The 25100-nt window shown below is 43.9% G+C and overlaps 1 protein-coding gene across 2 annotated transcripts; it reads right to left on the reverse strand.

The window, feature by feature from the left end:
• Positions 1-10392: 10392 nt before the first annotated feature.
• Positions 10393-16333, reverse strand: LOC127006666 (AP-4 complex accessory subunit Tepsin-like). Of its 2 annotated transcripts, none has more exons than XM_050876839.1 (8): positions 15799-16333; positions 14595-14667; positions 14000-14091; positions 13728-13889; positions 12024-12084; positions 11667-11800; positions 11334-11520; positions 10393-11224 (listed from the first exon to the last, which is right to left on the reverse strand). In XM_050876839.1, exons 1-8 carry the CDS (start codon positions 15844-15846, stop codon positions 10512-10514), a joined length of 1470 nt encoding a protein of 489 aa, XP_050732796.1. In that variant the 5' UTR covers positions 15847-16333; the 3' UTR covers positions 10393-10511. The 2 variants fall into 2 exon arrangements, with proteins under 2 accessions (XP_050732796.1, XP_050732797.1); XM_050876840.1 differs by having other exon boundaries at positions 10393-11209; positions 15799-16331.
• Positions 16334-25100: the final 8767 nt, after the last annotated feature.

A 25100-nucleotide genomic window follows, 5' to 3' on the forward strand; every position in this document is an offset into this window, starting at 1 on the left:
ACCGACTAGAACCAACTGCTGCATCTCGCTTCTTTTGCTCTTGTCTGGCTGGGTGGTGGTGGTGGTGGTCTAGGAGTGTGTGTGTGTGGGGGGGGTATGGTATAGTCTCTCTCTCTCTCTCTCTCTCTCTCTCTCTCTCTCTCTCTCTCTCTCTCTCTCTCTCTCTCTCTCTCTCTCTCTCTCTCTCTCTCTCTCTCTCTCTCTCTCTCTGCCACGTGAGGTCCGGGTGTGGTCTTCATGTGGTGGTGGTGGTGGTGGTGGTGGTGGTGGTGGTTGCTGCTCGTGACCTATCCGAGACCTTTGTGTTTGACCTTTGACTCCGTGTGATGCCTGGCGTGACCTCGGTATGGTGGTGAAGGTGGTGGTGATGGTTGTGGTGATGTTGGTTGTGGTGATGTTGGTGGTCGTGGTGGTGGTTGTCGTTGTGATGATTATGGTGGTGGTGGTTGTCGTGGTGGTGGTGGTGGTGGTGGTGGTGGTGAAGGTGGTGGTGGTGGTGGTGGTGGTAATCGTATGTGGTTGATTTAATTTTCTATTTTGTGTACTTTTAATTAAGAGTATCTCTCTCTCTCTCTCTCTCTCTCTCTCTCTCTCTCTCTCTCTCTCTCTCTCTCTCTCTCTCTCTCTCTCTCTCTCTCTCTCTCTCTCTCTCCCTCCCCTTCCTTGCATCGTTAAGTACCTTCCTGCCTTTTTCTCTCTATCTTTTCTTCCTTCTAATCTTCCTGTTTTCATTTTTTTTCTTCCTCCCTCTCCCTTCTCTCTTTTCCTCTCACTTCCCTCTCCTTTTCCCTTCCCTTCCCTTCCCTTCCCTTCCTTTAATGTCACACCTAATCTTCCCCTCCCTTCTTTTCTCCATTTGCTTCCTTCTTCTCCTTTCCTCTTTTCAACCCTTCCTATCGCCCTCATTCTCCTTTTCTTCTTTTCCTTCTTCTCCCTTCTCCCTCCCCTCTCATTTTCTTTTTCTCCTTTCGTCTTTTCAACCCTCCCTATTGTCCTCATCATTTTCTCCCCCCCTCTTTTTTTTCTCGTCTCCCCTTTCCCTTTCATTTCTTTTAATTTCCTTTCTCTGTCTCACCCTAATATTTCTTTCCTTTCCTTTCTTATACTTATCTTCACTTTCCTTCCCTTTCCTTCCCGTCACACTTAATCTTCCCTTCCCTTCCTGTCACAATTAATTTTCCCTTCACGTAACATTTAATCTACCCTTCCCTTCCCTTCCCTTTCAAACACACTTAATCTTCCCTTCCCTCCCCTTCCTGTCACACTTAATCTTCCCTTCACTTCCTGTCACACTCAATTTTCCTTTTCCTTCCCTTTCCGTCACACTTAATCTTCCCTTATTACCTCCATGTTCCCTTCCCTTTCCTTCCTTCCATACTAATCTTACTTTCCCTTCCCTTCCTGTCACACTTAAGCTTACATTCCCTTCCCTTCTTATCACACTTAATCTTCCCATCCCTTCCCTTTTCTTCCCTTCCTGTCACACTTAATCTTCCCTTCCCTTCCAGACACACTTAATCTTCCCTTCCCTTCCAGACACACTTAATCTTCCCTTCCCTTCCTGTTACACTTAATATTCCCTTCCCTTCCCTTCCTGTCACACTCATTCTTGCCTTCCCTTCCCTTCCTGTCACACTTTATCTTCCCCTCCCTTCCCTTCCTGTCACATTCAATCATCCCTTCCCTTCCCTTCCTGTCACACTTTATCTTCCCCTCCCTTCCCTTCCTGTCACACTAAATCTTCCCTTCCCTTCCCTTCCTGTCACATTCAATCATCCCTTCCCTTCCCTTCCTGTCACATTCAATCATCCCTTCCCTTCCTGTCACATTTAATCATCCCTTCCCTTCCCTTCCTGTCCCACTCAATCATCCCTTCCCTTCCCTTCCTGCCCCACTCAATCATCCCTTCCCTTCCCTTCCTGTCCCACTCAATCATCCCTTCCCTTCCCTTCCTGTCCCACTCAATCATCCCTTCCCTTCCCTTCCTGTCCCACTCAGTCATCCCTTCCCTTCCCTTCCTGTCCCACTCAATCATCCCTTCCCTTCCCTTCCTGTCCCACTCAATCATCCCTTCCCTTCCCTTCCTGTCCCACTCAATCTTCCCTTCCCTTCCCTTCCTGTCACACTCAATCTTGCCTTCCCTTCCCTTCCTGTCACAATCACTCATCCCTTCCTTCCTTCCTGTCACACTTCAATCTTCCTTCCTTCCTTCCTGTCACGTCATCCTTCCCTTCCTTCCTGTCACACGTAATCTTCCCTTCCCTTCCCTTTATGTCACACTTAATCTTCCCTTCCCTTTCCTTCCTTTCACACTTAATCTTACCTTCCTTTTCCATCCTGTCACGTAATCTTCCCTTCCCTTCCCTTCATGTCACACTTAATATTCCCTTCCCTTCCCTTCCTTTCACACTTAATCTTACCTTCCCTTCCCTTCCCTTCCAGTCACACTTAATCTTCCCTTCCCTTCCTGTCACACTTTATCTTCCCTTCCCTTCCCTTCCTGTCACACTTTATCTTCCCTTCCCTTCCCTTCCTGTCGCACGTAATATTTCCTTCCCTTCCTGTCAAACTTAATCTTCCCTTCCCTTCCCTTCCTGTGTCACAATTAATCATCCTTTCCCTTCCTTCCTGTGTCACACTGTATCTTCCCTTCCCTTCCATTCCCTTCCCTTCCTGTAACACCTAATCTTCCCTTCCCTTCCCTTCCCTTCCTGTCACACTAAATCTTCCATTCCCTTCCCTTCCTATGTCACATCTAATCTTCCTTTCCCTTCCCTTCCTGTCACACTTAATCTTCCATTCCCTTCCCTTCCTATGTCACACCTAATCTTCCCTTCCCTTCCCTTCCTGTCACACTTAATCTTCCCTTCCCTTCCCTTCCTGTCACACTTAATCTTCCCTTCCCTTCCCTTCCTGTCACACTTAATCTTCCCTTCCCTTCCTGTCACCTTTAATCTTCCCTTCCCTTCTCTTCCTGTCACCTCAATCTTCCTTCCTTCCTTCCTGTCACACCTAATCTTCCTTCCTTCCTTCCTATGTCACACTTAATCTTCCCTTCCCTTCCCTTCCTGTCACACTTAATCTTCCCTTTCCTTCCCTTCCTGTCACACACTTAATCTTCCCTTCCCTTCCCTTCCTGTCACACTTAATCTTCCCTTCCCTTCCCTTCCTGTCACACTTAATCTTCCCTTCCCTTCCCTTCCTGTCACACTTAATCTTCCATTCCCTTCCCTTCCTGTCACACCTAATCTTTCCTTCCCTTCCCTTCCTGTCACACTTAATCTTCCCTTCCCTTCCCTTCCTGTCACAATCTTCCCTTCCCTTCCCTTCCTGTCACACTTAATCTTCCCTTCCCTTCCCTTCCTGTCACACTTATTCTTCCCCTCCCTTCCCTTCCTGTCACACTAAATCTTCCCTTACCTGCCCTTCCTGTCACACTAAATCTTCCCTTCCCTTCCCGTCACACTCAATCTTCCTTTCCCTTCTCTTCCTGTCACACTTAATCTTCCATTCCCTTTCCTTCCTGTCACACTCAATCTTTCTTTCCCTTCCCTTCCTGTCACACTTAATCTTCCCTTCCCTTCCAGTCACCTTTAATCTTCCCTTCCCTTCTCTTCCTGTCACACTTAATCTTCCCTTCCCTTCTTTTCCTGTCACACTTAATCTTCCCTTCCCTCCCCTTCCTTTTACCCCTTTAGTTTTCACCTCTTTTTCTTTCTCTTCACACTTAATTGTCCCTTCCCTTCCCTTCCTGTCATATCCTTAATCTTCCCTTCCTCTTCCTTCTTCACCCGTAACATTCTCTTCCCCTCCTTCCCTCTGTCTCACCCTCTCCTATCGTATTCCCTTTCCTTTCCTTCCTTTCCTTGTCACTCTTGTCACGTCTCCCCTTCCCTCTCCTTCCCGTCCCTTCTCAACCTGTCTCCTATTAATCTCTTTCTTTCTTCCCTCCCTCCCTTCCCTCTCTCCCTTCCCGCCTTTTATATCCTCTCTCCTCCTCCTTCCTTCCTTTTATTCCTCCATCTTTCCATTTCCCTCTTCGTTGTTTCTCCTTCTTCCTCTCATTCCTCTCCTCCATTCTACTATTTTCATTCGTTGTTCCTCTTCCTTCCTTTCTTTGTTTCTTTCTTCACTTTCTCGCGTTTTCTCTTTCCTCCTCTTCTCGTTCCTGTATCTTCTTCGTTGTTTCTCCTTCCTCTTTTTTCCTTCCTTCGTCACACTTTCTCACGCTTCCTCTTTTCTCTTCTTCTTGGTCTATCTTCTATCCATCTCTCTCCTCTTCTCCCTTTCTTCCCTTTCCTTCCTCTATCCTACCCTTTCGTTCCTCGTGGTTTCCTCCTTCCCCTCTTTCCTCTCCTTTATCACTTTTTCTCACGCTTTCTCTTTCATCTTTCTCTCTCTTTTTTTAGATTTTTCGTTGTTCCTCCTTCCTTTCCTTCCTTTCCTTTTCTTTCATATATTCTTTTTCATGGTTTCCCTTTCCTTTCCTTCACGCTCCTTTTTATCTTTTTTTCTCCTTCCTTATCTCTTCCTCCTCTTTCTTCCTTTATTCTACTCTTTCTTTCTTTGTTTTATCTCCTTCTTTCTCTATATTCCCTCTCCATCAAATTATCACGCTTTCTCTTCCCTCTCTTTCATGCTTCATTATTTTTTTCTTCGTTGTTTCTTCTTTCTTTTCTTTCTCTTTTTCCTTTTCTTTATCACAGTTTATCACGCTTTTTCTTTCCTCTTATTCATGTTTCTTTATTTTATTTGCTTCTCCTTCCTTTCTTTCTCACGCTTTTCCTTTCCTCTCCTATTTTTCCTTTATCCTTCACGCTCGCTTGTCTTCTTTCCTCCTCTTATCTTTCTCCCTCTTCCTCTCTCTCCCTTCATCTTTATCTCTCCATCTTCCTCTCTCTCTTCCTTCATCCTACTCTTTTTTTTCTTCGTTTTATCTCCTTCTTTTCTATTTCCTTCCCATCAATTTATGACGCTTTCTCTTCCCTCTCAATGCTTCTTTATCCTCTTTTCTTCTTCCCCTTCTCTTCCCTTTCCTCTTCCATCCTACCATCATTTTCTTCATTGTTTTCCTTTTGTCCTTTATCTCCTTTTCTTTATCACACTCTTTCAAGTTTTCTCTTTCCTCTTTTTGCTTATTCATATTCTTCGTTGTTCCTTCTTTATTTCCTTTCCTCTCCTTCATTACATTCTCTTCTCTTTCCTCTCAGTCTTTCTCCTATATCTCCTTTCCTTCTCCCTCTCCTTTCTTCCTCCATTCTGGTCTTTCATTCTCACTTTTCTTCGTTTTTTTTTCCTTTCTCTATTTTCTCTCCAATAAATTCTCGCGCTTTCTCTCTCCTCTCCTTCTTGCTCCTTTATCTTATTTCCTTCTTCCTTCTCTTATCCCTCTCTTCTCTTCCTTTCTTTCTTCGTTGTCTCCTCTTCTTCCTTCCTCTTTTTCCTCTCCTTTATCACACTTTTTCACGCTTCCTCTTTTCTATCCTCCATGTTTCTCTGTTCTGTTTCCTTCTCCCTTATATTATTCTGCTGTTCTCTTTCTTCCACCATCCTCTCCTTTCTTTCTCTGTTGTTTCTTCTTCTTTTTCCTTTTTTCCTTCCCTTCATCATACTCTTTCTCATGCTTTCTCTTTCCTCTTCTTCCTTCTTTATCTTCGTTGTTTCTCCTTCCCTTTCTTATCCCACCCCCTTTTCTTTCTTCGTTTCTTCTCCTCTCTCTATTTCCTCTCCATCAAATTCTCACACTTTCTCTTTCCGCTCCTTTATCTTCTTTTCTTCTCTTATCTTTCTCTCTCCCTCTCCCTCTCTCCCTCTCTCATTACCATCAAGAGGAGGCAAGAGGAGGCAAGAGGAGGCAAGAGGAGTCTTCACCACAGTACATTGTAATTTAAGTACACGATAATGAAGAGTACATGACCACAACACTCCGTCCTCTTCACGCTCCAGCCTCCTCTTCCTCTTGAAACCCTCCTCCTCCTCCTCCTCCTCCTCCTTCTCCTCCTCCTCCTCCTCCTCCTCCTCCTCCTCCACTTCCTCCTAATTCTTAACTCTTCCTCCTCCCACTTCTTCCCTCTCTTGTTGAATCGCCAAGTGCTGGTATAGGTTGAGGAAGAGAAGGAGGAAAAGGAGGAGGAGGAGGAGGAGGGGGAGGAGGAAAACATGGAAACATGGACTAGCAGGCAGCAGAAAGCCTGTTGGGTCATTACTAGGCTGCCTGCGTTTGCCATGGGAGTGGCTTGCAGGGAAGGATTAAAGCACTCGTGTATCTACTCTTGGGAACGTTCAGTTCACTCCCGATGCAGCAAAGTGGCGATCAATGCGTTTCTTGAAGGAGTTGATTGTCTCTGCGCTAACCACTTCTGCAGGAAGGCTGTTCCAGTGGCGAACAACTCTATTCGAGAAATAACTCCTGCCGATGTCGGTATTGCATCGCTTTGCTTGAATTGTTTTTCCGTTGTTTCTTGTTCTCAGGTTGGTTTGTAGCGTGAAGAGTTTGGAGTGATCAACGTTGCTGAGCTTGTTCAGGTACTTAAAGACTTGTATCATGTCTCCCCGCAGGCGTCTCTTTTCCAACGTGAAGAGGTTGAGTCGCTCGAGTCGCTCTTCATAGGGCTTCGTCCTCAGTGATGGTATCATCTTCGTGGCGCGGCGCTGTACTCTCTCAAGTAATTCAATGTCTTTCCTGTAATTAAGAGACCAGAATTGCACGGCGTAATCCAGGTGGGGCCTTACCAGCGAATTATACAAGGATAACATAACTCCCGGTGTCTTGTATTCGAAGTTCCTCGTTATGAACCCAAGCATTGTATTGGCTTTCTTACAGGCGGACTTGCAGTATTTTGTTTGTTTCAAGTCACTGCTGATGGTGACCCCGAGGTCTCTTTCCTCTTGCACAACATGTAGTGGTTCGCCACCCATGTGGTATGTGTGGTTGCTGTTTCTGGATCCGATATGCATTACTTTACATTTGGTAGTGTTGAAGGACATCTGCCATTTTTCTGACCACTGAGTGATCTGGTCCAGGTCTCTCTGGATAATTTTGCAGTCTGCCGTTGTGAGGGCCTTCCCGCCCACCTTTGTGTCGTCGGCAAATTTTGAAAGATTGGATTTCAATCCTAGTTCTAGGTCGTTGATATATATGATGAAAAGTATGGGTCCCAGCACTGACCCCTGTGGCACTCCACTTGTGACCGGTAGCCACTCGGAGGCGGAGGAGGAGGAGGAGGAGGAGGAGGAGGAGAAAAACGAGGAGGAAGAGGAAGAAGAGGACGAGGACGAAAACAAGGACGAGGAGGAAGATGAGAAGGAAAAAGAAGACAAAAAGGAGGAGGAGGAGGAGGAGGAGGAGGAATGAGTCTATTGATTCATCCTGTCGCTGTTGTTTTCCTCTTTCTCCTCCTCCTCCTCTTCCTCCTCCTCCTCCTCCTCCTCTTCCTCCTTTCGCTTCGCTTTACCTCCTTACTTATACTGTATGTAAGGATGTAGAAAGGAGGAGGAGGAGAAGTAGCAGGAGGAGGAGGAGGAGGAGGAGGAAGAAGACTTTAGAGCTCAAGGGGGACATCAAAGGGAATAGAAGAGAGACTGACCGGAAGGGAAACTAAAGAAAAAAATAAATAGATAAATAGATAAATGGGGGAAAGCGTAAAGATGATGATGATGGTGATGATGATGATGATGATGGGCCAAAACCAAAAAAAGGAAAACACCAGAAGAAGAAGAAGAAGAAGAAGAAACGAACAGAAAAGGAAAAAGAAAAGCAACAGAAGAAAAAGAAAAGCAACAGAAGAAGAAGAAAAGAAAAAAGATGAAGAAGAAAAAGAAGAAGAAAATAATTGCCCTACTCCCCTTCCCCCCCCAAAAAAAAAATTATATACCTATACATTAAATCAACTCTACAGACGAGTACAGTAACAGATTATAACATACACCTTCTTACATTCGAAACACAGCGAAACGAAAAACATTGAAAATAAAACACAGGAAAACTTAGGTGTTCGGCAAGGGAAAAATATATCACCAGAAGAGATGTTTTTTCTGATGACTCCCCTTCCCCCCTTCCCTCAAATTATTACATGTTAGACAGACTTTTGGTATAATTTGTATATGATGCTAAATGTCATGATGGTTTCCAGAGTTCCGTCTCTCTCCCTCCTCCCCTTGCGGCCCATCATGTCCTCAAACCTTTCGGCACCTAGGCACACATTGAACAAGGCTTTCAGAGGTGTTATGGGCATTCCCAGGGGTAGTTTTATGACCCTCGTAGTAGTTTAATCATTCTCTTGTGCCATGAATGTAAGAAAACACTCATTAGACCTCGATTGATCTCCTTTTCGGCCTTTGGGAATTGTTGATGTGAGGCGAAGGCGTGTGAGAATGCCGCCCCCACCTCTCCCTCGCTTGCCCCTCACCCCTCTCTCCTCCTGACCTGCCAATCTCCTCTCACTCCTCCTTCCCCTGAGGAACCCACTCTCCCTCCATAACTTGTCCCTTCTCTCCTCCTTACCTACCCACTCTCCCTCCATAACTTGTCCCTTCTCTCCTCCTTACCTACCCACTCTCCCTCACAGTCTCTCTCTCCTCTTTCCCTCTCCATCTCCTCGCCCCATCTCTCCTGAACTTCCTATTATCTCTCTCTATCTCCCTCTCCCCTCCTTTTCCTTCACGAATCCACTTTCCCTCCATTCACTGCTTCATTTCTCATCTTGACCTTCCCATTCTCCCTCATCCTTCCCCATTCTTCCTCCATTCATTTCCCTTTTTCCTCCTTACCTGCCCACTCTCCCTCACAGTCTCTCTCTCCTCTTTCCCTTTCCATCTCCTCCATCCCACTTCCCCTTCCTTTCCTCGCCCCATCTCTCCTGAACTTCCTATTCTCTCTCTCCCTCTCCCCTCCTTTTCCTTCACGAGTCAACTTTCCCTCCATTCACTGCTTCATTTCCTATCCTGACCTTCCCATTCTCCCTCATCCTTCACCACTCTTTCTCCATTCATTTCCCTCTCTCCTCCTTATCTGCCCTCTCTCCCTCCCACCCCGTTGAACCCTCTCCCCAAAGTCAGTCCAATGTCCTTGTAGTAGCAGTAAAGTTGGGGACATACGCTGTTGCTGCGCGTGGCCTCGGTGCTCATCTTCGTCGCACAAGTCCTTGGTTCCTAAATTGCTCGCCGCTGGCTCAAGGGCTTGTAGTGTTGACAGTACAAGAATATCATTGAAAAGTGAAGCAAAGAAGGGAAGTAAAGAGTAGATTATACCTTTCCACTCTTGTTAACGGATGTGTGGGAGGGGGGAAGAAAGATTGAGAAGAATACAAGGAAGAAAAAAAGGAAGAATGTAAAGAATGTGAAGAATGTAAAGAATTGTATATACTAGTACCCTTTACAACACTCTTATTTCAGGATGTGAGGGAGAGAAGAGGAGGCAAAGGAAAAATTGAAAATAATGTAAAGATAAAAAAAAAAGAATGTGAGACAGAGACGAGAGACAACAAACAAGAGACTTCCTCCTCCTCCCCTCCTCCTCCTCCTCCCTATCCTTGACAAGTTTTTTTCTCCCGTCAAGCGTCTCTCCACTCCCGTAATGGCGTCGAGGGAGAGAAGAGGGGATGAGAAAGGGAGAGTGGCCAGGGAGAATGTGAGAGGCTGAAGGAAGAGTAGACAAGTCGAGGGGGAGAAGAGAAAGAGAGAGAGGGAGAAGGGAGGAGAGAGGGAGAGTGGCCAGGTCAGAGGGAGAGATGGGGTAAGGAATGGAGGGAGAGTGGATTCGTAAAGGGAAGGGAGAGAGTGAGAGAGGGGGTCAGGATGAGAGGGAGAGGGTGAGTAGATCAAGGGGACAAGGGAGAGAGGGTTGGTCAAAAGGGAGGGAGAAAGAGAGAATGGGAGGGGAAAGAGAGAGGGGAAGATGGAGAGGGATAAAGTGGAAGAGGGGCAGGAAGGAGGGAAAGTTGTAGGGAAGGGGGAGGAGGAGGTAGAGTAGCTATTTCCGTTGTAATTTTCTTATTAGTCATTCATATTGCTTTTTATTTGTCCTTGTTTCTTTTATTTATTCTATTTGCTTAATTTTCTCGCCGTGTTTTTGTTCATAGAATTATTTCTGTATTTCTTTTTTACTGATCTTGTGTTTTGATTCATTTAATTTTTATCATTTTTTTTGTTTTTGTCGACTTGTTTTGAATTTTTCCCCTTTCCTATCTTATCTGTATATTCCTCTATATGAATTATTTATTGAGACCATTTTCATCACTCATGGCATAACCTCTTCTACAGGTCTTCTACAGGTATTTGTGGGCTTTTTTTGCATTATTGTTTTCTTCTTTTTTTTTGCCCTTGAGCTGTTTTCTTTGCTGTAAAAAAAAAAAGGTATGCAGGCAAACAGGAAGGAAATGCAAACAACAAAAACAAGCTCTACAAACTTTTAATATTAATAAATTACCAAGCAAAAAACAACAAACACAACACTGCATCACAACACCACCACCACCACCACCACAACACATCACCGCCATGTCTGTTTCTCTTCACACAAACTTAGAGGTGATGAGGGAGAGCTTCCGAGCCTTCAGCCTCACAGCGGACTCCAGACTCTTGCTCTCGTGCATTGTGACGAGCATGGGTCCAAGGTGGGAGTGGACCAGCGCCGGGGGAAGGATGTCATAGTGCATCGCAAACTCCACCAGCAGGAGGAGGGCAAGGAGCCTGGTGGTCTTGGCATCAGGGTCGAGGCTGGCAGGGGGCTGAGTGCTGGGCTTACTAGTTGGGGCAAAGGAAGACTCTTGACAAGTGTTGGGTGCTGCATCTGTCTCTGGGTGTGTGTGAAGTGACGGCTGATTCAACTGAGTGTTACCTGGTGATGCATCAGTTTTTTCATCAGGTGCCTGGCGAGTTCCTTCCTTCACCTGGGAGGTACTGGATGTCTCGCTTGCCAAGACAAGGCACCTGTTACTGATCTTTCCCAGCAGAAGGGTGAGGTTGAGGGTGGCACACTCGTGGCTCATGCCCAGCAGTGTGTCGTGGTCCAGTGGCCAAGTCACCCTGGGGCTCATGAGGGTGTTGAGCAGTTGCTCCTCTGCAGCACCAGCCGGGTATGTCTCAGAGGAGGAGTGGCTGCTGCCCGGCCCCACGGAGAGGTCCATTTCAGAGGTGAGAGGGGAGGAGGGAGCTTCCTGAGCCTCCTCGTCACTGTCCCATCCACCTCCAGCGCGGCCCCTGCGATGAGCTGCACCAAAAACAACTTGATCCATACATTCAATAAACATCAACATATACACAAATAAAGTTCATATAATCACAAAAATATATATCACACACTACCATGTGTCCACACCAAATCAATGCCTCACCTTTGTACTTGCTCTTCTGTGAGGCTGAGAGGAGCTGCATGTGAGGCTGTGGGGCAGGCTGGGTGGGTGGCACAGAGCCCAGGGAGGGGAGGGACAGTGGCTGGTAGTCCCCCTTGTCCCCCTTCAGCAGGTCCAGAGTGTTGGTGTCTGCAGAGGTGGACATCACACGCTCCACCATTCCTCGCACCTACACACACAACACTGCTTTGACTGAGGCTTTTTCACAAAAACATATGGTGCTAAAATTAGCTTCAGCAGTGTTTTGATAAAGTATTGTATGATTGCAGGATGTGCTGTAAATATTTGGGTGCTGAGACTCAAGACGCCACCAACCTGTGTGACCAGACTCTCACTGGGTGCGTTGGGGGTGCTGCCAAAGCCCTCGTACTTCCCCTTCACCCCACGTGACCCATAGCCCTGTGTCACCACACTCAGGCTAGCATTCCCCTCCTCCACTTTCTCCTTACCTGTGAAACGAAAGGTATGTGCATGGCAGTGCTATCAAGTCGTACGATTCACAAGAGCTCTCAGAAATGCAAAGTTGGCATATATTATTATTTGGGGGGTATTGCATTATAGGCTTTTTCAAAATGTCCTGACATGATAATTAGGTGTGTCATCCAGTACAAAAGATTAGGTTTTAATAAGTTAAGAACAGAGCATTTGAATCCACTGTCTAAAAATAGTCACCTGCCAGCCACTGTTCATCTTCCTTCATGGTCTTGGAGTCAAAGAGTTGAGTCAGCAGCTCCTGTAAGCAGTTCTCTTATTAGTGCTGAGGTATTCATGATAGAGGAAGATGATAAGAACACAACATTGCCAACCATTGTGCCTTGAAACCACCCTTGTGTTCCATTGTTGTCTGGCACTTGAACCAACTTGTATCAGAGGAAAGTGATTTTAAAATGTGTCATGGCTCAAAAAATCAAAAGATTAGTGCTATTGCTTAGTTTTTGTTGTTTTATTATTATGCCTTGATGAAAAGTGATGTAAAGCCAGGTGGTCAATACTCAGTTAGCACGCTTCAATAAATACCAACAAACACACATATCACTGGGCATAGGGACAAATAGTAAACAAATGATGGGGAACAGGATGGGATTTACATAGATTTACATAGAAAATCAGACCACACAGACCCCATGGTCCAGACTTGGTGGTCTGTCCTTAAACCTAAGTGATTTTACATTAATCAGAAGACTCCAAAACGTTGCATTTCTACTCTATTTGATATTAAGTTGAAGGAAGTGACGGTCGAGCTTATTTTTGAAGGAGTCAATCGTGTTACACTGGACCACTGATGGTGGGAGCTTATTCCATTCTCGCACTACAACGTTGGTGAAGAAAAATTTGGTGCAGTCTGAATTTACTTGTCTACATCCTCGTGCGCAAAGTGTCATCGATCATAAACAATGTTGATCTGTCTACATTCGTGAAACCATTAAGTATTTTAAAACATTCGATCAGTTTTCCTCGGAGGCGACGTTTCTCAAGAGAGAACATGTTAAGGGTAGAAAGCCTTTCTTCATAGGATTTGTTGCTCAAGGAAGGATAATTTTCGTTGCACGCTGAACACATTCTAATTTAGCAATATCCTTTTCATGGTGGGGAGAACTAAACTGTACAGAATATTAAAAGTGTGGTATGACTAAACTGTTGTAGAGCGAGTATTACATCTTTATTCTTAAATAAAAAGTTTCTTTTAATGAAGCCCAACATTCTGTTCGCTTTATTTGCTGCATCGATGCATTGCTGTGAGAATTTGAGGTTTGACGCTATTTTGACCCCCAAGTCCTTGACGCATTGAACGCTTTTGAGTTTGACGCCGCGCATTTCGTAATCAAACTTCTTATTCCTCGTTCTAACTTGAAGGACCTGGCACTTGTCTACGTTAAAGGGCATCTCCCATCTATCCGACCAAGCTGAAATTTTGTACAAATCCTCTTGGAGGCTTTGCCTGTCTTCGTCAGTGAGAACCGAGTTACCAATCTTTGTGTCGTCTGCAAATTTACAAATGCGGTTATTGAGTCCAACATCCACGTCGTTGATGTAAATAATGAAGAGCACTGGGCCAAGAACCGAGCCCTGAGGGACGCCACTAGTGACCGGCGTGAGTGTTGGTTGTAGCCACAGTATGAGGGAATAAGACATCAGGCAAAATGGAAAGAAACAGAGCCAAAACTAAAAAATAACAATACCCCCCAAACACACTTATGATAAAACCAAGGAAATGCACTTCTGTTTTAAAGGAATTTTACACACAAAAAAAAGTTTAACACAGGAACAGGTAATCCAGATCAACAAAGAGCACCAAAGGTATACATCAGTGAACAAACAAACAAAACTAAATAAGAAAAATTCATTCACAGCCCAGACAAAACTACAGAGAAGGACCTGAATGGCTGAGCTGAGGAAAAGCTGCGGTGTGTTGGCCAGCAGGGGGTCGGGCGGCCCTCCAGCAGCGGCTGCCTTGCGGAGCTCCCCATCCTGGCCCCTCAGGCTGACCCTCACCCCCCTGTGGCCCCTCGTACACAGGTGCTGGAAGATGCGAATCACCTGTTGTGCAAAGGTGAGGCTTCATTAGTTGTTGTTCTGAGTGTATTAAGTTTATTAAGTGAAAAATTTGGTTTTCTGTTGGCAGACAAAAAAGTGTGTGTTGTAAGCACCTTCTGTTTGCCAGGCCATGATGAGCCGTGAAGACGAGCCAACAGAAAGTCAATGAGGAGCTGGCGGTGGCTGGCGGAGTAGTGGCTCAGCTCTGAAGTGCGTTAAGGAACCAACAACACCTGCACACGAAGCTAGACACACTACAGTCCTCAGACCAAGACCAGGATTACAGACTATTTGCCACAGTAAGGACTGCAGATGCTTTTCCTTATAAAATGAAGAAACATAATCAGGGCTATACAAAATAAAATATCTATTATGCTGTATAACTAACTCAGCACTACCGTTATGGATTCTAAGGAATTCATGTTATTATTTACTTAATTTTGAATAGTTTTCAGAAAGACTTTTGACTGATAACACATTAAGGAAGTTTAAAAATGCAAGTTTGAAATGCAATAAAGTCAATACAGAAGCTTTAGGTATGGACAAAGACATTCAATATTTGTAAAAAATGAAAAATAAAATCAATCAAGTAAAAACAAAAGCAGAGGTTAGAAACACTAGACTATGTAGTAGCCTTTTTATTGTGTGTGTGTGTGTGTGTGTGTGTGTGTGTGTGTGTGTGTGTGTGTGTGTGTAGGTCAAGGATACTAATAATTTCTTCGTAGACATATCCGGGAGTTGGTGTGTCATTGTCTGTTGTCGCCTTGTTCAGGAGGGGGTACTGAAAGAGAGAAAAATGGCAATGTCACAAGTGGCAATGCAAAAATAAGGGAGAATGAGAATATTTCAACTATTTTATATCCACAGGTGATATATGCAAGTCAAATAACCTTACCTGAATAATTATATATTTTCCATCATACTCTACCAAATGAAAGTCAAAACCTGGGCAGGGAATTAGAGTAAAGTTGTATCCCAATATTCAGTCTACCTAAAGGCTCATGTCCACTTGAAAGTAAACTGTTCTCGAGAATTATGTTGCCAGCACTACTATAAGTATAAAGTGGACACAGTTCTGAGAGTAACTGTCAGACAGCTTTGAGTGCACTATCGGACAGCTGCACTATGATAGTTTACTGCCATTTGAATACAGCAGCCTGCAACTGCCACGAGACACTGCCAGCTATATGAACCAGGTTTGCAGTGTGACAGGTACTCTCGAGAAAAAGCATGTTGTTCTGGACACAGGACAAAACATTCCAACTGATAGGTCTCTATGAAGAGAATCCCATCTTGTGGGACAACAAAAGAGATAACTATAGAAACAAAGAAAAGAAAATCGAAGTGATCTCTGACATTAACAGAAAAATGAATGTGACAAAATCTGAAATACTCCGCAGACTGCACAATTAGAGGAACCAGGTATTTGTTTATTCACATTATCGTAAATTAATGCAATGAAACTACAACAATACTATACATCATTAGACACCTTGCATGTAATGCCAAATATAATTATAGATAATACTAGTGACCAGTAATACTTGTTTCATATAAAAATCAGTGCATTTCAAAGAATTTTAACATAATAGATAGGCTATATAAGACCTTACACATTTTTCCTTTTCTTATCAAGTAAAAATACAACTAGTGATGGTGCAGTAAACTTTGTCACATTCTCTACCCATTGCTTGGTAATTAAAGTCTCCTTATGGTGTGGAGCAATAGCTAGGTGGACACATCACTGAAAGTACTCTCCAACAGTTACTCTCAGAAAGACTTGAAAGCTGCAACTAGCATGAAATTGCTCATGTGAACACACAGATGAAAGAACTATTGAGAGCCTGCTCTCAAGTGGACACGAGCCCTAATCAGGAAGGTCAAAAGTAGAATAGTATTTGGAAGGACTCACGTAAGAGGCAAAGTCCACCACACTCTTGGCTTCTTTGAGCAGCTCCATCCCTCAGTGGGTCACTTCCTTCTGCTCAGTGCTTGTTGAGAGGGAAGGCTTGGACACGGCCTTGCTTAGGTCTGCTATGTAAGGTTGAGAGGCGACAGAAGAGAGGGTCCTCGGAGCCGCCGCCTTCAGTGTTTTTGGGAGCTGGTTAGACCACGGCCTCTATAGCCCCAGCAGTACAGGTTGCTTGTGGCTGTTGTTGTTAAGATATGTCCCTGGGGCAGGGGCTGAATCCTGTCGAACTGACCCGACTTCCGTAAGAAGGTTGCTGTACCCTTGGGAGCTTGGAGAGCATTGTTGGGGCTGAAGGCAAGGAGACTATAGACTAGTAATAGTCTCCTTCTTCGTCTTCTTGGGTGTTTTATGGGGCTAGTTAGGCTGTGGGGCCACAGCCTCTCTCCTTGGCTGAAGGTGTGAGGCTGCAACCTGTCACGATCAGCTGTTCTTTGTTTACCTTCTCCGTCACCCGCGACCAAGACCAAGACGATAACTGCATGAACAGGGTGTGCTGATACGCCTGACCTGACTCCACGGGGTCACACCTGTACAGCAAGAGCAAGAGCATAGTTTTATATTGGATTTTTTTTTTTTTTTTTTTTTTTTTGGTGGTGGGGGGGGGGGGGTGTTCATTGTTGTTCATAGAAAGGGAATGCTCTATCTTACCTGCTTCTCTCACCTCGTTGTTGTTCATGGAAGGGAAATGCAGATAACCTAACATTTCATAAATCCTTGCCCGCTACTCCCATAATTTGTAGTACCCGCGTGATTCTTGATGTCTAATGACTTAATTTACTCAAGAAAAGCTACGTAGTAAAGTCTATTAATAAGTGTTTATTTCTACACCATCATTAACAGTGTTGCCAAGACCAATTAAGAGGTTCTGCGGGATTTTTTTTTTTTTTCATGTTGGACTATTCTTGGGCTTTTGATTCCAAATAAATAAACTCTTCGAATAAGAGGCTCTCACGGAAGTTGTTGGTTTCCATGGATGGTTTCATGACACTGGCGATAGTTTTCAAGGCGTCTGCGCCGTGAACGGGGAAGCACTCGATCATGACAACCCGACGTAACTCCTCTCTGGACTTTAAAAACAGTCGCAAAAAGAACCCGAGGTATTATTGTAGGAGTACACCAGTCTAGAGATGGCTTTTCTTACCCTGACCATTAGAAAGAGCTCCGCATTCTGAGTAAATTCATCCCCATAAACACCCCTCGGAAATCATTTATAACGGAGGGAGGGAGGCCGTTAGGTTAGGTTAGTTTTAGGTTAGGTTAGTGTTAGGTTAGGTTAGTGTTAGGTTAGGTTAGTGTTAGGTTAGGTTAGTTTTAGGTTAGGTTAGGTTAGGTTAGTTTTAGGTTAGGTTAGGTTAGGTTAGGTTAGGTTAGGTTAGGTTAGTTTTAGGTTAGGTTAGGTTAGGTTAGGTTATGTTATGTTAGGGTTATGTTTAGTTTAAATGCACCTGTGTGGACGAAACTAGTTTTTTCTGGTAGATTTCGGTCTGTTTTGAATGAATGTGCTCTAAATTTTTTATCGCAAATCATTAGTCTCTTGGTTGGAAGGGGGGGGGGGGGTAAAAAAAAAAACACGTGATTTGCGATAGAAATGACACGCATATTCATTCAAAACAGGCCGAAAACTACCGAAAAAAACTAGTTTCGTTCGGAAATGCGAGACTGGTGAAGTGCTACAAATTTACCGAACCCGAAGCGTGTGATGTCTTGCAAGATCCAAAGAAAGGTTGTCTTGTTTCCTGGAAGTCCGCTCCGCGGTCAGCTTCAACATTACCTCGGCGCTTGGTAACACTGCCTCGCCGGCGGCGGCTGGTTCAACTCCGGCGCGGGGCGGCGCTGCAGAGATTTTTCTCTTTAAGGTTGTGTCCAGGCCGTGATCTGCCGTGACTCTCCTTTTACGGTCCCTTGAGTCTGTCCGGGTCACGGGTGGGTGTCAGCCGTGCACTGTCAGGCCCCACGCAGGTGCACACGCCGCTGGAGCCTGGCGGGGACAGGCGGCGGGGTGAGTGCGGTGCGGGTGGACATTGTCATGGATGCTCCGCGCGGACCCATTGCTCATGCAGTCTTGGCTGATCAAGAGTGTTGTTACTTGTTACGGCAGTGAGAAATCCACAGGCGAGTTAAACTGTTAATTCATTTCCCGGTACCAACATGTGCTTCAGGTAAATGACTACATCAAACAGATCTTACCTAGACGGGTTCCACGAGAAGGGAACCCCACAAGTGCCAACACGCCAGCAGAATGCATATTTGCGTAATTACTCTTTGCACAAAAACTATTAAGCCGTTGCTGGAATGTGTGTTGATTGCACTAAGTAAAGACTAGTTATAAAATATAATGACATATGTATATAAGTGAAATAAGTATTTATATTTATATTGCTGTAAGTAAAATAATGTAATTTAGAGTTGATATGTTCTTTGACCAGAGTGTTTAGGAACTATAGTTAAAAATGAGATCATATGAAATTATATATGAGAATACATTGGTATTAATATGTAGGGGTTAAAATTCGTATAGTCTTTGACCAAGGTACTCTGCTAGTTTTCTCTAAAATACAGTTAAGAATGTTGATAGGATAACTGTGTCTGGCAGGCTATTCCACAAAGCAATCACTCGGACTGAAAAGTATCGCCTACGTATTTCTGTGTTGCTGTGGGGTAGAAATATTCTGTGTGAATTTCCACGGGTTCTAGATGATGTCTGGAGGGAAAATAATTCAGAGGGTTGCACAGGAGAGAGGCCATTGAGAATTTTCCAGACCTTGACTATGTCAGCTCTAAGCAGTCTGCCATGCACAGAAAAGAGACCCAAGGCATCCAGTCAGGAGGCATAGTCAAGATGCGAAAGTCCAACAATCTCCTTGGTCCATCGTCGTTGAACTCTCTCAAGCATGTCAGTATCACCTACATACCCTGTGTGCCATACAACTGAGCAAAATTCCAGCACAGGACGGATATGAGAGGTGAGAAGAGATTTCATAAACTCAGGCTCACAGTTAACTGTGCTTTTAAGTAAATTCGACGAAATTCCTGCAGCTTTATTTACAAGAGAGCGTATATGGAGATGAAACTTCAATGAAGTATCCACTTGAACCCCTAAATCTGATGCAGACTGCACAAACTGTAAAGGATTTCCTCAAATATAGCAGTGAGGACGTCACTGAGGAAGATGAATCATACAATGGAAAAAGGAGAAACTACAGGAAAGTGGACATAGAAAATCTCAAGAAATATTATGAAAAACTGGACTGGGAAAAGTTAAAAAGAACAAACAAGGTGCAGGAAAAGTATGATATTTTCAGAGGCATATGAGACAGGAGTCAAAAAATGTCCCACTACATAAACCAATAGAAAGAGGAAAACAAGATTGGTTTAATGCAAGATGTGCAGGTGCAAAGAAAAAAAGGGACAAATCGTGGAAAAGATTGTAAAGAAATAAGAACAAATGGAATAAAGAAGACTTTAAGATAGCTAGAAATGAATATGTGAAAATAAGGAGGGAAGAAGAGAAAGGATACGAAAAGGATATTGTTGAAAAGTGTAAGGAAGAACCTAAATTGTTCTATCGATTTGTCCAGCACCCTACACGTATTCCTGACCGTCTTGGAGACAGGCCCAACATTCTAGACCTTTTCCTTACTTCAAACCCTTCTGCTTATTCTGTCAAACTGTTCTCTCCGTTGGGCTCCTCCGATCACAATCTTATTTCTGTATCCTGTCCTATCACTCCTGTACACCCTCCGGACCCACCGAAGAGGCGATGCTTCTGGCATTTTGCTTCAGCTCGGTGGGACGACCTGAGGATGTACTTTTCCGATTTCCCGTGGAATGATTATTGCTTTCAGGATAGAGACCCCTCTGTGTGTGCTCAGCGCATCACAGAGGTGATTGTCTCTGGAATGGAGGCATACGCTAAAAAGCCTTGATTTATTCACGCTTGTTCTCGTGCTGTCAATGATAGAGGCAGCTCACAAAAAGTGCCAGAGCCTTCAAACTAATGCTAACTATGAACTTTATATTTCTGCCCGGAATTGTGCCAAATCTATTCTCTGACCAAAAACTCTTTCATTAATAGAAAATGCCAAAACCTTGCTTTCTCTAACTCTTCCCATGACTTCTGGCATCTAGCCAAAAACATCTCCTCCAACTTCACTTCTTCATCTTTCCCTCCACTCCTCAGTCCCGACGGCAACACTGCCGTCTCATCTATCTCTAAGGCTGAACTCTTCTCTCAAACTTTTTCTAAAAACTCCACTTTGGACGATTCTGGGCATATTCCTCCTACTCATCTCCCCTCTGACTCTTTTATGCCTGTTATAAAGATTCTTCAAAATGATGTCTTCTATGCCCTCTCTGGCCTCAATCCTCAGAAGGCTTATGGACCTGATGGAGTGCCTCCTATTGTCCTTAAAAACTGTGCCTCCGTGGTATCACCCTGCCTGGTCAAACTCTTTCGCCTCTGCCTGTCAACATCTACCTTTCCTTCCTGCTGGAAGTATGCCTTCATACAGCCTGTGCCTAAGAAGGGTGACCGCTCCAATCCCTCAAACTACTGTCCTATAGCTTTACTTTCTTGTCTATCTAAAGCTCTTGAATCAATCCTTAACTGGAAGATTCAAAAGCACCTTTCCACTTCTGACCTTCTATCTGATCGCCAGTATGGGTTCCACAAGGGGCGTTTTACTGGTGATCTCCTTGCCTTCCTAACTGACTCCTGGTCATCCTCTCTTAGCCGTTTCGGTGAAACCTTTGCTGTTGCGCTGGACATATCAAAAGCTTTTGATAGGGTCTGGCACAAATCTTTGCTTTCCAAATTACCCTCCTACGGTTTCTATCCTTCTCTCTGTACCTTTATCTCCAGTTTCCTTTCTGACCATTCTATTTCTGCTGTGGTAGACGGTCACTGTTCTTCCCCTAAACCTATTAACAGTGGTGTCCCACAGGGTTCTGTCCTATCTCCCACTCTCTTTCTGTTGTTCATTGATGATCTTTCCAAAACAAACTGTCCTTTCCATTCTTATGCCGATGACTCCACTCTGCATTACTCAACTTCTTTTAATAGAAGACCCATCCTACAGGAACTTAACGATTCAAGGCTGGAGGTGACAGAATGCTTAGCCTCTGACCTTACTATTATTTCCATTTGAGGCAAGAGGAACCTGGTGTCCTTCAGCACCTCAAAAACACAGTTTCTCCACCTATCCACTCGACACAATCTTCCAAACAACTATCCGCTATTCTTTGACAACACTCAGCTATCACCTTCCTCAACAATAAACATCCTTGGTCTATCCTTAAGAAGAGACACGTGAAAAAACTAGAAAGAATACAAAGGATGGCAATGAAGATGGTTCCAGAACTGGAAGGATTGTCATATGAAGAAAAGTTAAAGGAAATGAACCTGCCAACACTGGAACAAAGAAGAGAAAGGGGAGACCTAATACAAATTTATAAATTGTGAAATTAAATGGAAGAAGTAGATAAAGAGGAGTTGCTACTAAGAGAAGTAAGAAACACCAGCAAAACATGAGGACACAGTAAAAAATTGAGAAAAGGAAGATGCTTGAGAGGTATAAAAAAAAAAATATTAGCTTCCCTCAAAGAAACATGTTTGGAACAGACTAAGTGAGGATGTAATATTGGCAAAGAGTGTGCACAACTTTAAAGAAAAACTGGACAAGTATAGATCTGGAGACGGGACCACACAAGTGTAAGCCCAGGCTCTGTAAAATTACAACTAGGTAAATCCTCCCACCAGTGCAGAGCTTTGGGGACAGCTCCTTTAACAAATCAATTCCAAGATTTCCTCAGTTTCACTGACATTCGACCTTGGCTACAGACTGCACTCTACCTTCCTGACTGCCTACTATATGGGTAAGTTGTGGAAGAGGAGTGGATTTTAAAGTTGAAGTAGAGGTTGTAGCAGATAAAGTGGTGAAAGAAACTATAGTTGGTTTCATTTCATCAGTCCATCAACAAAGCAGAAATTTTGATAGATGTTGCACCTGCACATTTCTAGTTCGTGACTACATGAAAATCAACTGTTGTGATAAATATCCAAGCTACTTTTTCAATATGTTTGAATGTTTATGTATACAAAAAAAAACTCAGCCCTTATAAATCCCAAACATTCCAATTTGCATCGATAATATACTATTCAAGCACACAATAAGACAAGTTTGTATCAAACAGTATAGTCAGACCATAATCGAATGCTCTATAGCTTTTCAAATGCACATAATACATATCATTTCAGGCACGGAGTCTGCAAATGCAAGTAAAGGGTATTTTAATAACCTACTGCATGTAAATAACATGAAATACTAAATAATAACTGTTGAATGTGATGCTAGGCTATTTCAAATATTACCCGTTTTTTTACATTCAATAAATATTAAAATTCCTTATGTATAGGCCTCTTGGACAGCCCTAGCCCGTTAATGGTGTAGCTGAATTTTATTTATAGTGGCTGCCCTGATATATGACTGATTGGCCCATGCTGCCTGTCGGTGCTCCACTTGAACGAAGTTGCTGGAGTTAGGGTTGACTGAAGATCCGGGCAGCCACTCGGCAATGACTTGAAAAATCAGCATGTTTTGGTGGGACTCGGAACTAGCTCCACAAATTCACCATGCCTGCACGCTGACCACTCAGCCACTGCCTCCCCAAATCTGACTATACTGTTTGATACAAGCTTGTCATTTGTGTGCTTGTATGGTGTATTATTGATGCAAGTCAGCGTGTTTGGCCTAAAGGTTCTTTGTCATACAAACATTCAAATATATCACTGAAAATAGTTGATATTCATGCAATCACAACCTAACAATGTGCAAGTGCCACATTTATGTTCACAAGTGGACAGACAGAATGAAACCAACTACAGCAGAGGAGCAAGCTGGGAGATGGAGGTGGGGAGGAAGCCAAGGTGACAAGTTTCTTTTAGTCAGGCCATATTTGAAGTCCAACAAATTTTAATTCAAAGTGGTAGGTAGGACAGCCATGGTATGTTATATCCTACATAGGTTTGCAAAAATGCATGTTTCTGAGGGGCACACAATGCTCATGGCCTGGTTTAACAAAGGGCAAGCAAGCCCCCCAAAAAAAAGAAGAAAAAAAATTGGCAATAATGGGTGGGAGGAATGTACAGTTGGCCTTTGCAGTGTGCTCCACTTATATATACTTCTGTGGAAGGTGGCCTTTGAATGAGATTCAGGGAATATTTATTGGATATGTATGGCAGCCACAAGGGTTGATGGTGAAGGACAAAGTCCTGTCCACTCATACACCGACAACTCCACTCTGCATTATTCAACTTCTTTCAATAGAAGACCATCACAACAGGAAGTACACGACTCCAGACTGGAGGCTGCAGAACGCTTAACCTCAGACCTTGCTATCATTTCCGATTGGAGCAGAAGGAACCTTGTGTCTTTCAATGCCTCAAAAACTCAATTTCTCCACCTATCAACTCGACACAATCTTCCAAACACCTATCCCTTATTCTTCGACAACACTCAGCTGTCACCTTCTTCAGCACTAAACATCCTCGGTCTATTCTTAACTCAAAATCTCAACTGGAAACTTCATATCTCCTCTCTTGCTAAATCAGCTTCCTCGAGGTTGGGCGTTCTGTATCGTCTCCGCCAGTTCTTCTCCCCCGCGCAGTTGCTATCCATATACAGGGGCCTTGTCCGCCCTCGTATAGAGTATGCATCTCACGTGTGGAGGGGCTCCACTCACACAGCTCTTCTGGACAGAGTGGAGTCTAAGGCTCTTCGTCTCATCAGCTCTCCTCCTCCTACTGATAGCCTTCTACCTCTTAAATTCCGCCGCGATGTTGCCTCTCTTTCTATCTTCTATCGATATTTCCACGCTGACTGCTCTTCTGAACTTGCTAACTGCATGCCTCCCCCCCTCCCGCACCCCCGCTGCACATGACTTTCTACTCATGCTCATCCCTACACTGTCCAAACCCCTTATGCAAGAGTTAACCAGCATCTTCACTCTTTCATTCCTCATGCTGGTAAACTCTGGAACAATCTTCCTTCATCTGTATTTCCTCCTGCCTACGACTTGAACTCTCTCAAGAGGAGGTTGTCAGGACACCTCTCCTCCCGAAATTGATCTTTCTTTGGCCACCTCTTTTAATTCTTTTTTGGGAGCAGCGAGTAGTGGGCTTTTTTTATTATTGTTTTCTTTTTTTGTGCCCTTGAGCTGCCTCCTTTGTTGTAAAAAAAAAAAAAAAAAAAAAAACTAATATCATAGTCATCTGTAAAGAGTTTATGAAGGGCTTCGAATCAGTCACACCAGTTGACGTCAATTGGGAATTTATTTGTAGGTTTTGAGGATGGTGCCAAGTATTTAGATGAGTATCAGGCGACAGGGAAGAGTTTCCAGTTGAACTATTAACCCGGTAGCAGCAGGGATCATGTTTCTTAATGGTCCCTCTAAGCGAGAATAATGAGGAAAAATCAACCCTCACACAAACCATGTCATAATATATATCAAAGCATTTGTGATCAATTTATGCATCATCTATTTTGGGGGGTTTATATCATGGCACAAATTTGGCCTGTCGCTGCTACCAGGTTAAGGATAGCATCACTTTGGCTTGAGCCATGTCAAGTTACTAGACGAGGCCAGTCAAACTGGGTGGGGAAGGTTACCTTGCCCATCTGTTGCTTGTTGCATTCTTGGAAAAGATGTGTTAAGAAAGGAGCAGTTGCAGGAATGTTAAAAGTACCTGTTCCAGTGTTGAGGGCCAAGATGAAAGACGGAAGGGGGATGGTGGATGGACAAGGTTGACAGTCTGGACTGTAGATCTTTCAAAAGTGTAGGGTTTCAGGGTGTCTAAGACAAGAACTAGGAAGGGCATAATGAAGGGAGGCAGTCTTGTCAAGGTAGAGTTCAGTCCATAGCTTAAGTCTGGTCAGTGAAACAGGGAATCTTGGGATTGATTTTATGGAAATTACTCCATTTGTATATGTTGTATATTTGGGAATTATTATTCTAAAGCTATTCAGATAAAATTAACAAGTGGTGGTAGTTAATACCACAAAAAGTAATTAGAAGCAGTATGAGGAGTGTGTCAAATAAGCCTTAAAAGATTAATTTGCCTACGTGGCAGTGTCGACGTTAGCAGTCATAATAAATGACATCAGAGGTTGGTAATGCAACTGCGCCTCTCTCTTATACCAGACTTCAAGCTGAACACACCACCTTCTGCGAGTGTTAAAAATTCT

Source organism: Eriocheir sinensis, chromosome 33 (assembly GCF_024679095.1).
Source record: "Eriocheir sinensis breed Jianghai 21 chromosome 33, ASM2467909v1, whole genome shotgun sequence".
Classification (NCBI taxonomy): Eukaryota; Metazoa; Arthropoda; class Malacostraca; order Decapoda; family Varunidae; genus Eriocheir; species Eriocheir sinensis.

Excerpts from the sequence above, each read along its gene's own strand:
- LOC127006666 (XM_050876839.1), bottom strand. The coding sequence starts at position 15,846 with ATGGAGCTGCTCAAAGAAGCCAAGAGTGTGGTGGACTTTGCCTCTTAC. Across the intron at positions 14,668-15,798 it reads TGGTGGACTTTGCCTCTTAC|TACCCCCTCCTGAACAAGGC; the intron begins GTGAGTCCTTCC and ends TCTCTCTTTCAG. Across the intron at positions 12,085-13,727 it reads TCCTCAGCTCAGCCATTCAG|GAGCTGCTGACTCAACTCTT; the intron begins GTCCTTCTCTGT and ends AACTGCTTACAG.